At 39.8% G+C, this 14,413-nt stretch overlaps 1 protein-coding gene across 2 annotated transcripts; it reads left to right on the plus strand.

Annotated features, from left to right (window-relative positions):
• The first annotated feature begins 125 nt into the window (after nt 1-125).
• xpnpep3 (X-prolyl aminopeptidase 3, mitochondrial) lies at nt 126-14,125 on the plus strand. 2 transcript variants are annotated; one of them, NM_001016515.2, is given in 10 exon segments: nt 126-323; nt 2,539-2,655; nt 3,251-3,661; nt 4,952-5,154; nt 5,909-5,971; nt 6,200-6,313; nt 8,285-8,370; nt 10,569-10,752; nt 11,427-11,547; nt 12,519-12,837. In NM_001016515.2, coding segments are annotated over 10 exon segments (1,509 nt in total). In that variant the 5' UTR covers nt 126-280; the 3' UTR covers nt 12,686-12,837.
• The last annotated feature ends 288 nt before the right edge of the window (nt 14,126-14,413 follow it).

Below are 14,413 nucleotides of genomic sequence, written 5' to 3' on the forward strand. Positions count from 1 at the left end.
AGATCTAAACTACAGCAAAGTACTGCTGCAAGCCAAGGGGCGACTATTTATTCGGCGCTCAGGCGAAGCGCAGGCCGACTTGCGGCAGTGACGCAATCAACATGCGTCAGAACAGGGCAGGACCACACGCTGTCTGGAAGTGCTGTGCCTTTGCGACTTATTTATGTAGTTTTCTGGACCCTATGACTTCCAGTTTGTTAGCCGACCAGCTATACAGTGTATCCCCGGGTAGAACAGTATAAAACACCGATAAAACCATAAATCCGATTTTGTTACAGTGATGTGGTGCCCTTCTCCCAAGTTGCTCCTTGGCTATACTGCAGGTCAGAAGCCCTTTAACCACTTCCAACTAACTAATATCTGTATCGAGCAGTACTTGCATATTCTAACAATATAGCGGTCAGGAATGTTTTTAGCTTTGCACAATGTCAGGTCAGTTACTGTCCCATGGCATTTATCTGTTAATAATCAGTCTAATTCTAATTTCTATGTGTGATACAAGCAAAAAAAATATTGTTTCCTAAACTATTATTGCACTGATTATTTGATAATTGCAGTAAACATCCTACTTTAGTAATAAGCAGTGATCTTTATTAATCAGTCCATGTCAGTTGGTCATGTTCCATATTTGTGTACTATATAAATACCATAGCCAGTACTAAAATGTATGAATTGTTTAACACTGGCTGGTTTCACGCTTGCAGTCTGTGTCATCGGTGTCACCCACTGTCATTGGCTCATGGGTTGAGTTTCAGCCTGAAATGGCTCAGCTGGGATTTTTTAGCAGCTGTCAAAATGCCCTATGTGCCCTTAGTTGTTTGGGAAAGTAATGTACTGGAATTTGCTAGAAGATTTGTAGTACAAGTTTTGTTCATTACGTATTTTTTCTCAGCATAATTTGCCTTTTGAAATTGTATTGTTAGGCCCATAAAGATAAAAGCGACACTTTATCCCCCATATGTAATAAAAGGCACAAAGCTTGCCCAGGTGCAATAACCCATGGCAACCAATATGTTTGCTTTTAAACAGGTGGCCTGTAAATGTTTCCTGCTTGGTTGCTATTGGTGATTAGACCTGTAGGATATCTGCAAATTTGTCTGCACTACAGGCTCTGATTTACTGAAACAGTGTTATAAGCCCGCTGATTAAAGGAACAGTAACACCAAAAAATGAAAGTGTATAAAAGTAACTAAAATATAATGTGCTGCTGCCCTGCACTGGTAAAAGTTGTGTGTTTACTTCAGAAAGTCTACTATAATTTATATAAATAAGCTGCTATGTTGCCATGGAGGCAGCCATTCAAAGGAGAAAAGGCACATAGCAGATAACAGATAAAACACTATTGTATTCTACAGAACTTATCTGTTATCTGCTATGTAAACTGTGCCTTTTTTCCAGCTTGAATGGCTGCCCCCATGGCTACACAGCAGCTTATTATATAAATTATAGTAGTGTTACTGTAGCAAACACACCAGTTTTACCAGTGCAGGGCAACAGTGCATTATATTTTTATTACTTTAAAGCTCTTTCATTTTTTGGTGTTACTGTTCCTTTAAGGGCTATGACAGAGAGGGAGATTAGTCGCCGTGCATGCCATCCCACCGGCAATTTACATTCTAGCTGGTGGGATGGCATGCACGGTGATCTGCCAAAATCGCGGAAGTTGCCTTGAGAGGAAACTTCAGCGATTTCAGCATCGCGTATGCCATCCCACTGGCGATTTACATTCTAGCCGGTGGGATGGCATTTCGGGGAGATTAGTCGCCCGCGACAAGGGCGATTTGTCGAGCAGCCCTTAAGCTGATTGAAATACTCTGGAGGAACTCCTGACACTAATTAAAGCAGAAATCCCCAAACTTTTTTACCTGTGAGCCACATTCAAATGTAAAAAGAGTCGGGGAGCAACACAAGCACAAAAAAGTTTCTGGGGTGCCAAATATGGGCTGTAAATTGCTATTTGGTAGCCCCTAAGTGGACTGGCAGCCTATATGAGGTTCTGTTTGTCAGTACAGCTGATTTTTATGCAACCAAAACTTTCCTGCAAGCCAAGAATTTAAAAATATGAACTTGTTTTGAGGCCACTGGGAGCAACATCCAAGGGGCTGGGGAGCAACATGTTACGAACCACTGGTTGTGGATCACTGGTTTAAAGATTCAGGCCTAGAGACCAGAAAGGGATAAATAAACGCTGCTTGCAGTCAGGGGGGGTTTCTGGCCCCAATACTGCCTGAGGTGACTTTCGTAAAGCTACCCCCCCCCCAACACTTACTTTTACAGCGCCCAAGAGGGTCGGGGGGGCCTGCATCACTAGTGCAGGGAGCACAGTTGCACTAGAAGAACCAAATTTCCAGTTAAAATACTTTTTGCCGTCCCTGGTAACTAGCAGGGCGCTGCTGCCTAAGCCGAGTTTCTCAACATGCCTCATGGCAGCAGCACCCCTGCTTACAATAGCAATTGCACTTGCAAATTTAAAAAATGTATATTGGAAAGATGCATAGAATTATGTTTTTTTCATTATTATTCCTTTGCTTTCTATAGGTTGTCTTTCCTGTATTAGAAGAAGATTCTCCATAAAACCCAAACAACTGTTGAACTTCCCAAAAAGATATCTGGGTCAACCAAGCCCTTTTACTCACCCTCAGTGCTTAAAACCAGGTAAGTCTGGCATTCCTTGACATCAGGTTTACATAAAGATCTAGTTACACATTAAATGTATTTTTAGTGAAACCTTTAAACTTATACAACTGATATAGGTTAATCTGCAAACACATCTGCATTCTGTTCCCCATATAATATATGTTTTATACCCTGACACTAATGAAATAGTGGTCTACAGTGGCCAAATTATCATAAGAAATGCTCAAGCAATTGTCATGAATGCTGAATTCCTCAGACTTGAGTGTACCATAGTGTATTATGTGCCTGTGCTGGTCCACTTGTTAAGATGGTCCACTTATCAGTTTTTATATATTTTGTGTGTGTGTGTTTGTATTATTTCAAAGTTCACTTTTTATTGCTATAGTGCCCTTTTACACAGGTACTTGTAATCACTGTAAATAATGGGACTCAAATGTTGGATGGTAGAGTTCACTTATTGGGTTTGAAATCAAACATCTGACTGGTTTTTATGGGTTATTAGTCTTGGGCAAAATTTGCATCTGTTATTACATTCCACCCTAAGTTAAAGAAAAATCTGCATCAGCACCTGTTATATTGGATCATGACCTACATATTGTGTATTTTTTCTCAGGAGAGGTAACGCCAGGTTTGACCCAGACAGAATATGCACTCCGTCGTTACAAGTTGATGTCCCTTATCCAGAAGGAATCTCAAGTTCTGGGTTGCAGTACAGACCATGCTGTCATCATTTTGTCCAACCCTACGCTGTACATGACCAGTGACATCCCCTTCCCTTTTCACCAGAATAATGATTTCCTTTATTTATGTGGGTTTTTGGAGCCTGATAGCATCCTGTTACTGCAGAGCCAATCTGGGCAAGCATTACCTTCTCACACTGCCAAGCTGTATGTGCCACGCAGGGATCCTGGCCGAGAATTGTGGGATGGGCCTCGTTCTGGCACAGATGGAGCACTGTCTCTTACTGGGGTAGATGAGGCTTTCACTACAGAGGAGTTTAAACATGTCCTGCCAAAGTTGTATGGTATGAAACACACTCGTGTAAAATAATGTTTTGTATGTATTAAACCTGTGGCAAAACAGATAGCTTTAAGTTTTAGGGTTCATACTGGTCTATACTGTGTCATAGAGTTTAACATAAGTGTGACTTTTATTTAAAAATTATGTTTTAGACTATTGGATGCACAGGACTAGAGCTAAAGCAGAGATATTAAATAGAAATCATTTTTATTTAAATTGTATTTTATGTTAAGTGTTGGTTTTGTGTTATAATAGCCATAGGGCCAAGTTTTGTATTCTATTTTATTGATTTCCTATTCTCCCTAAGCACTGAACAACCTCCCACCGAGTTCAAAGGAATTAAACAAGCAAGAGAATAGCATTTCCCACTTTAAAGAGCATTGGCATTTGGAAAAAATAACCCTAGCATGCATGATTTTACAAACATTTTAAGTCTTTTCGAGTGCTATGGTGCAACCACTACAAAGCCCTGAGGCCTAAAAAGGTAACGTATAGCTGAATATTTCGGTAGTGATCTGCCACAGGTTTTGGACAAAGCCCTATTGCCACTGGCTACTACTTTTAGGTTTGATAAGGTGAATTTAAAGGAGAACTAAAGCTTAACAAAGAAGTAAATTAGAAATGCTAAACCTTATGTTTTGTGCTTCTGTACCAGCCCAAGGTCAACTCAACCCTTTAACAGTAAAGATCTGTGTTTCTCATGATGCACCCAGAAGCACTCCATATTATTTTGTGTTGATTCACAGCACCTGCTCTAGGCTGTTGTGCCCTTTGCTTGAGGACCAACTGACAAAATAAAGTTTATGTGCAATATAAAACTCACAATATAAGGTTGATAAGTGATTAATTCAGATTAATATGACATGCAACCATACAGACCAGTGTATTCTGCATCAGAATTGATTAACAATCAGCCTTGTAGCATCAGCATCTATGACAGATACAGTATAATTTCACTTCCTGCTTATGTTCTGATACTTCTAACAACCCCTAAGCTGAGCTTTTCAACAGCAGCCTAGAGCAAACTGAGCATGTGCAGTGCCATCCAGGATGGGTTGCTGCTGTGGAGAACTTTGAAAGCATGGCTCTTTACTTTTATAGGGCTGCATAATCTAAATTTGTAAAATACAGCATTTCTATCCGTATTCTGATTTAGACTATAGTTTTCTGTTAATGCTGTAAATATTCATAGGAGTGCAAAATATGGTTCATGCAGGTATCAGTTGGTAACCTCCAGCATTTAGAGAATACAGTATGTCATTAATCTAACTATTTCTTGTTGGATCTTGCTTAGATGAGGGAGTAACAGTGTGGTATGACAGCACAATACCAGTCCACCCTGCCCTTCACACCAGTTCCCTGCAGCCATTGGTTGAATTCAGATCACGGAGCAAGAACAGAATTAGGCCTCTACGGCATCTAGTACAGCAGCTGCGGCTTGTTAAGTCACAGGCTGAACTGGAGCTAATGAAGAAAGCAGGCCATATATCATCTCAGGTAAGATGTTTTAAAAGAGAAGAAAGGTAAAAATTAAGTTAGCTTTGTTAGTAAGGTTTATGTAAATACACCAAAAAGCACTCACAGTAATGATGATCTGGTCCTCTGTGGAAAGAAACACAACATTCCTTTCCTTCTATCTGTACACATGGGCTTCTGTGTCAGGCTTCCTTCTCTCAGGAAAAAACCTTCAGAGCATGGCACGAGTCTGCACAGCTTCCTCCTTTCTCCCCCCTTCCTTCTCCCTCTTTTCTTCTCCTTCTTCCTCCTCCCCCCTTCCCTTAGCAGCAAGAAATACAGGCAGCAGGAGAGATGCAAGCAGGGAAGTGACATCAGACAAAGCTAAAATGGCAGCTGCTATCTTAAACAAACAGAGGGAACTTCTAGGGCTGTTTACTCAGATATGCTAAAGCATTCTACAGAATAAATATAGTGTATTCACTTGCACTATTGTGACTATTGGCAATAAACTGCCTCAGTAGCTTTCCTTCTCCTTTAATATGTTTGTGGATTTTGTGGTGCAAGAACAAAGTTGCCAAATTAAAAAGAATTAAGATGTGTGTTTTCTGTAGACTGGTAATGCTGTCTTATTTATTGTAAAATCACAGTTTACTAAACTATAGGTAAGAGTAGAACAGCGCACTTGTGACCTGTATCATGGCATTATGAAAATAGACACCCATGTGGTCAGCCATGTACAGTACTGTTTTGAATCCATTACAAGGTATCTAAGTGTTGTTTTCTCCCCTTCAAGGCCTTCATAGAGACCATGAGCTGTCGAAAGGCTCCTGTGGAGGAAGCTTTCCTATATGCCAAGGTGTGAGGTGACTAATATTGGTAAATTGGGGCAAGCTATCAACATTTAGATCAAAAGCCTGTTGTCTCATTACATTCGAGACAGTTATATATCTCTAGGGGTAAAAGTGTGGCTGTATAGGGGGAAAGGTACATGTTAGCCTACATTCCTGTGGTCACCACAATTCTAAATTTAAAGAACATGAAGTTTGGTGCAGTTCTGTAACTTTTATTTTTGTTCTTTTCATAGTTTGACTTTGAATGCCGAGCTCGAGGTGCTGATATTCTCGCTTATCCTCCGGTGGTTGCTGGAGGGAACAGAGCAAATACTCTACACTATGTGAAGAACAACCAAATAATTAAGGTTAGTTTGGGCAAAAAAGGAACTAAGTTGAGTCTTGTGTTTACTCCGAATCCTAAGGGCCCAGTTTTTAGAGAAGGCCACATATTTTTCTGTGTTAGTTTCCATTTTTTAGCTGCTGCTTGGTGGGGTAACCATGTCTATAGGATGTGGGAATGGATGAAATAGATATATATAGATAAAAACTTATTAAAAAGCATATAAGTGCATAGTTTTGCACATATTCTCTCTCATACATACAGTGGTGTGAAAAACTATTTGCCCCCTTCCTGATTTCTTATTCTTTTGCATGTTTGTCACACAAAATGTTTCTGATCATCAAAAACCGTTAACTATTAGTCAAAGATAACATAATTGAACACAAAATGCCGTTTTTAAATGAAGGTTTACGTTATTAAGGGAGAAAAAAAACTCCAAATCTACATGGCCCTGTGTGAAAAAGTGATTGCCCCCCTTGTTAAAAAATAACTTAACTGTGGTTTATCAATTTCAATTTTCAATTTCAATATCAATTTCTGTAGTCACCCCCAGGCCTGATTACTGCCACACCTGTGCCAATCAAGAAATCACTTAAATAGGAGCTACCTGACACAGAGAAGTAGCCCAAAAGCACCTCAAAAGCTACACATCATGCCAAGATCCAAAGAAATTCAGGAACAAATGAGAACAAAAGTAATTGAGATCTATCAGTCTGGTAAAGGTTATAAAGCCATTTCTAAAGCTTTGGGACTCCAGCGAACCACAGTGAGAGCCATTATCCACAAATGGCAAAAACATGGAACAGTGGTGAACCTTCCCAGGAGTGGCCGGCCGGCCAAAATTACCCCAAGAGCGCATCCGAGCTCATCCGAGAGGCCACAAAAGACCCCAGGACAACATCTAAAGAACTGCAGGCCTCACTTGCCTCAATTAAGGTCAGTGTTCACGACTCCACCATAAGAAAGAGACTGGGCAAAAACGGCCTGCATGGCAGATTTCCAAGGCGCAAACCACTTTTAAGCAAAAAGAACATTATGGCTCGTCTCAATTTTGCTAAAAAACATCTCAATGATTGCCAAGACTTTTGAGAAAATACCTTGTGGACCGACGAGACAAAAGTTGAACTTTTTGGAAGGTGCGTGTCCTGTTACATCTGGCGTAAAAGTAACACAGCATTTCAGAAAAAGAACATCATACCAACAGTAAAATATGGTGGCGGTAGTGTGATGGTCTGGGGTTGTTTTGCTGCTTCAGGACCTGGAAGGCTTGCTGTGATAGATGGAACCATGAAGTCTACTGTCTACCAAAAAATCCTGAAGGAGAATGTCCGGCCATCTGTTCGTCAACTCAAGCTGAAGCGATCTTGGGTGCTGCAGCAGGACAATGGCCCAAAACACACCAGCAAATCCACCTCTGAATGGCTGAAGAAAAACAAAATGAAGACTTTGGAGTGGCCTAGTCAAAGTCCTGACCTGAATCCTATTGAGATATTGTGGCATGACCTTAAAAAGGCGGTTCATGCTAGAAAACCCTCAAATAAAGCTGAATTACAACAATTCTGCAAAGATGAGTGGGCCAAAATTCCTCCAGAGCGCTGTAAAAGACTCGTTGCAAGTTATCGCAAACGCTTGATTGCAGTTATTGCTGCTAAGGGTGGCCCAACCAGTTATTAGGTTCAGGGGGCAATTACTTTTTCACACAGGGCCATGTAGGTTTGGATTTTTTTTCTCCCTAAATAATAAAAACCCTCATTTAAAAACTGCATTTTGTATTTACTTGTGTTATCTTTGACTAATAGTTAAATGTGTTTGATGATCAGAAACATTTTGTGTGACAAACATGCAAAAGAATAAGAAATCAGGAAGGGGGCAAATAGTTTTTCACACCACTGTATGTTCTGGGATGTTAAATGCATACACAATAAAGGCTAATTAGTAAGTCAACACACACTGTTGTACATGGACAAATGGACAAGTCGTTATTCTGTGATTTCAGTCTGGAGAGATGGTTCTGCTGGACGGTGGCTGTGAAGCATCCTGCTATGTCAGTGACATCACACGTACATGGCCAGTGAATGGGCGGTGAGTATGGCAGCAATGATTACTGATGTGTGGTATGTCAGTAATGTACTTTAAATAAATTGGTGTTTCTGTGTTTTGATCCACCTGATTATAGTAATGATTCTATCAAACGGCTATATGTATTCTGTAATAGATGATCCTAGGGAAGTATAAAAGCATAAGGGGGCTCATTATGTCACATTATTTATTTTTACAAATATGTCCCTCAAAAAGCAAGCTGTATGAGGTTGTTGACCAATATAACCAGCAAATTAAGCAAATATATCTGTAAACAGAGAGATACCATTACTGAGATGCAGGGCAACCGTCAGAAACTTTGGGCCCCCCCATGAACACAAGCGCACAGTACCAAAATTTTGGCCACGCCCCTTGTGTGTGCAATAATAAAAGCTGATGTTACTCTATAATAAGCAGTTCATATAAATATTTAAATGAATAATTAATGTGCTAATAAGTCAGTCAGGTCATTAGGGGCAGTGGAATTTACCTTAAGTTTTGTAATTCATTGGGGCGGGGGTCAGTGGAGTTTGTCACTGCATTGTCTTTTGCTTGATTCACAAAGATATTTATGTTTATTGTCAAGGTGCGTAGTTTTCTATGCAGTTTGTGTAAGTTTTGTCATTATATGTACAGTGCCTTTTGCTGATACATTTTTTCATCACTGCATTACCAGTATTACCACTTCAAAATATATTGGTACATTTCTCTCAGTTAGTTTATGGGACACTTGCTTTATTTTGTTTACGCTGGGGCAAACAAACTGAGTATACCTTTTTATTCTAGAAATGTGTTTGCTTGAACCTTTAGTTATTGTAAGTTCTAATAAGCAGGGTCCTTTGTACTGTATCTATAGATTTTTGCATTATTGCAAATATCACTAGTCCTTGGATCTTACTAGATCAGGGACCCCCAACCTTTTATACCCATGAGCCACATTTAAATGGAAAAAGTGTTGGAGAGCAACACGATCATTAAAAATGTGCCTGGTGGTGCCAATGAGAGCTACAATTGGCTATTTTTTAGGCCCTATGTTGACTGGCAGCCCACAGAAGGCTCTGTTTGGCAATTACAGTACACTGGGTTTTTATGCAAACAAACTTGCTTCCTAACCAGAAATTCAAAAATAAGCACCTGCTTTGAGGCCACTGGGAGCAACATGTTGCTCACAAACCGCTGAATGGGGATCACTGTTCTAAATGATGAGATGAGTACACGTTAAGTATATGTGGCATTGGCTTAAGCACGTGTAGCATATTAAAAAAAAATGAATATTATGCACAGGTCTACAAGTCCAGCTAATCTCTGCAAAATATAGATGATATGCCATTTTTATCCAACAAGGAGCTAAAAGCTATTTAAAACACAGGGGTGCCTAAGATATTGGCAACCCCCAGTGTAAACTGCTCCTCTGCTCCCAAAGATTCCCTGTCTTTGAACCAAAGCCCATGGCAAATATATGAGGGAAATATATGAGGTATGTACGTTTGCATGCTCCAGGAAGGGCTATAGACTTTAATAAGTAAAGTGAAGAGAGGCATATTGAAGGATAAGGAAAGGCTAAGTCACTTGGTGCCAAAATGTTAGGCACCCCCAAGTGACTTTAATCACTTACCTTGAACAGGGGCTGGTGCCCCTGTTAGGAGAGAATCGCACCAGCCCGGGGTACCTGCAGCAAGTGTTTACTCTTCCTTGTTTCTTCTACTGTCTTCGGCATCCCTGGGCTGTCACATGCGCAGTAGAGTAAAAAGCAGAGTTTTTTTATTAAAGTTCGGCTTTCCACTCTACTGCGTATGCGTAAGCATGCAAAGACAGGAGAAAACAGCACCAGCATGGCATACCTGCAGCGAGCGTCTCCTCTTCCTGCCTCTGTCTTTGCGTGCTTGCGCATGCGCAGTAGAGTGTATAGCGGAAAGGCTAGTTAAGAGTTCATCTCAAGCTGCAGGAATACCTTCAGTTATCTTAATAGTGCCCTTAAGTCTCCCCATATTTCGCCTGTTCAGATGATCAGAAAGATCATCAGAACAGGAAGAAAAAACGCATTTTTAACCCTTTCCTTCTCCTTTATTAAAGTCACTTGGGGGTGCCTAACATTTTGGCCTTTCCTTCTCCTTTAATAGGAAAAGTTCATCCATACTGTAGGAACAGACCATTATTTATAAATAAAACCATGTTTCTTCCTTCTGCCTACGGAATGCCAGGTTCACTGCTCCACAGGAGGCATTGTATCAAGCTGTACTGGACGTACAGAAGTCTTGTCTAAGGCTTTGCTTTCCTGGAACAAGTTTGGAAAACATCTACAGCCATATGCTAGCTATGATAGCAAGAAAACTGAAAGACTTGAAGATCGTGTCTAGAGGATGCAGTGAAAGTCAGCTCTTTAAGGTAACTATTGTGCCAAATTGGTGGTGTGCACCCCGGGTCACTCCCCTGATTTCTTATAAAAGCAAACTACAACAGATGTTGCAAAATGGCTAAGCAGCAGGTTACTTGTTCAACAGACTATCTGCAAAGCAGTACAGGCAACTTGTTATCCAGAATGTTTGGGACCTGGGATTTTCTTAAAGGGAAAGTAACACTAAAAATGTTTAAGTAAAAAATCTATTCTACCCTGCCCCAATAATTGCCCTATCCTGCACACCATTTATTATTTTGAATGCTTTATTAGAAAATACCTGTTAAAACTTGGCTTCTGGTCATTTGAAATAAGGCGATAGATAAGGTGATGCAGCGCAGAATCCACTATGTGACAATCGATTGATCGATCCTAGCTTTCCTTCTGTATAGGAAGGAGTCGGGCTAGGATCGATCAATCGATCGTCGCATAGTGGATTCTGCCCTGCATCGCCGTATCGCCCTATTTCAACCAGGATAAGGACCTGTCAAAAGGGCCAATATTTTTTTTTATATTCCAGTTCCAAACTAATAGTAAGTCCTATAGAATATGAAGATGCTTTATTGGTTTGTATTTAGTTTTTTCTTACACACAAGTATTTTATATTTAAATATGTAATATATATGCAGTTTATTTGCATATTTTTAACTTTTCCCTCCCACAGGCTGCCCGCAAATACTGCCCACATCATGTTGGCCACTATCTTGGCATGGATGTGCATGATACACCGGGTGTGTCTCGTTCAGTGCCTCTACAGCCTGGCATGGTGATCACGGTGGAACCAGGTAATTACTACTGGCCATATTTAGGAACATAGGTGACTCTAAGACCTCTAAAACATCTGATGATCTAGAAGTATGAGACTTCAGTGCTCTCAAGGCATTCTGGGTTTATACACGTTTAGCTATCCTTGCCCTTTATGGTCCAACTTTGGTGTGGCCCTCTTAACTCTGTAGGAAGCTACAGATCTAGGAAAACATGAATGTATCAGTCACCTGCTATCATTTTTATCTTGTTTCAATAAGTTCTCATCCTACTTTACCTTGAGATAACTTTGTATAAGTATGGAATTATTTGTGCCCCACCTAGTCAATATGCAGTTACAGCAAACAGTATAGAAGTCAAAGATGAACAGAAGTGCTATACTTATGTAGACAGACTCTGGCATCATTTTTGACTTATAGAATTACATTTTATGAAGTATTGGTCTTATCTACATATATCTTAAACAGTATCTGTAACACTGACTTTTGGCATCCATTTATTTTGCAACAGACATTAAGGACTGTTTGGAGCCCATCTCCCACATGTCACTAATACTATACCTTATTTATTTGCATTGCTATGTGCATACTGCTTTATACTAGTGTAATGCCTGCATTAACATTTTGGCTGGCTATGCAATAAAGCATGGGTTACTCATAGACTCAGCCAGAGTACCTGCATATAAATTTGAGGATGGTGCAAGAGAATGATTTGTAGTGCTTAGAACAATAAATATGTTGCATGCAAGGTTTTTGTGTAAACAGTGAGGATTGTGGAAGAACCAGGCAATAAATCGTAAAAGCAGGTCAGTAGTAGTAATTAAAAAGCAGTGCTCACAATAAAGAAGGTGACCTCGCCAATCAAGCGGATCTTAGTGTATGGTTAGCTTAACTCCCTTATCTAAAGTCCTGCTTTGTATGCAATGCTTTTCTCCCAAGCCATATATCAATATCGTGGAACTCCGTGGTGTAATAAACGGTCTTTTTTTAAGGGATTTACATTCCTGAGGATGATACTGAAGCACCCCAACAATACAGAGGCCTTGGTATTCGTATTGAAGATGACGTAGTCATTACGGAACAAAGCCCATTAATCCTCTCTGCTGACTGTCCTAAGGAAATCTATGAAATGCAGAAGGTGTTTGGTACAGGATCCTGACCCACGGACATTTATGAATTTAGGCTGGGACAGTCTCAGGAACCATGTCTTTGATTTTACAAAATGGTGCAAGATTCCTGTTCTGCAAAGAAAATTTCAATGGATTTTTATTAAATATGTAAAGGATTGAATAAACAAAGTCTTTTTCTAAATGGGGACACCATATGTATTTATACTTCTAAATATATAGGATACAGTATATATGATAGCAACCTTTCCTCTTTGGAAACAAGTCATTAGCTCTACTGTAAAGAAGCGAGCTACACAGAATGGTTAGGTGGCCTTGTATTAGTGTTTCAGCTGAGTGTAAACTCCCCAGTTGCCCTGTTTGACGAGCAGGCCCTGACTGGGATTTAAAAAGGCCCAAACAGCCCCCCTAATAGTCACTGTCTCTGGTATTTGCCAAAATCCATATTTCCAGTCTCGGCTATAAATGACATGCCTCGACTTCAATGGAGTTCACTAAATGACAGTCCCTGTCCCTGGCCACATCGTAATATGATTATGACCAAAAATGGGACAGAAGACCTTTTGATAGATACTTTGTACTCCCTTATTATTATTAATAGCAATAATGAAGGGAATCTATCCTTTATATTGAAGGGAATAATTAATCTTGAGTAAATACTATAAACCCCCAAATATGAACAGTATCCTCATTTTACAAGTCTATATAAAAATATCATGGTTGCAGAAAATTCCCAGAAGCCGATTAATTAGGGCAAGAATAAACCCTATGAATATTGTATCGGTATCATGATGAAATTTTGAAGTCAGTTGGGAAAGTCCAGAAGATAAATTGCTGGAACCTTAGATAAACAAGGAAAGTGAGGAAACAGGATCAAGTGCTGTTTAGAACCCATTATAATACTTGGCAGTTACAAAAAAAACAAACAAACCCCTAATAAATAATATATACTATATAATGTACCATATCCAGGTGCAACCTCAGGTATAGCAATACTCCAAATCTAGCAGTGGGAAAAAACTAGTCAGCTATATTCAAAGAAACTGATGTAAAAGTGTGGCTTTGGTCTTCAGTATTCTGAATGGACATTGCAGAAGGATAATCCTGGGACTGGTCCAATTGCCCTTTTGGACTCAGGAGAGACTGCAGTTTTTTCCCTCTGTATCAACTATAAGTTTCATTGCACAAAAGGTCAAACCTGATGTACATGTGTCTATTACTCCCCCTTATCTACTGTTACTAAACATTTAAGCTCAGAATTGCAGTTGTCTCTCTTTAGAATTCCTGTGAATATACAAATACAGAAAGTATTATCTATACAAAATTAGCTTTGCCTTCTTACTTCATAGATTGTAGAATGAGTAATGAAGCATATAAAGAGGCTAAACATGCACTTGCTAAAGATAACCCCAAAACATGTTTTATTGAAATTCTATTCTGTTTGAGAAAAATAAAAACTACAGACTTTTAAACAGTGTGTATCAAATAATTGTGCTCATTTAGCAAACTTCCTTTCCTTGACTTCACAGCAGGGAGGGGGGTAATTAATCTTAAGGTGGCCATACACAGTCAGATTTTAGCTGCCGATTGGGGTCCTTTAGAGCAATAGGGCAGCATATCTGCCTGTGTATGGGGACCCCGATCGAATTCTGGGTAGGTTTGATTTTCCAGTTGGATTGGGGACCACACAGCGCCTATGCCTGCCATTTTAATTCAATCTCTTGGCTCTAGGGCCAAATGATCAATTTAGCCTGATATCA

The sequence above is a fragment of the Xenopus tropicalis genome, chromosome 4, assembly GCF_000004195.4.
Source record: "Xenopus tropicalis strain Nigerian chromosome 4, UCB_Xtro_10.0, whole genome shotgun sequence".
NCBI classification, from domain to species: Eukaryota; Metazoa; Chordata; class Amphibia; order Anura; family Pipidae; genus Xenopus; species Xenopus tropicalis.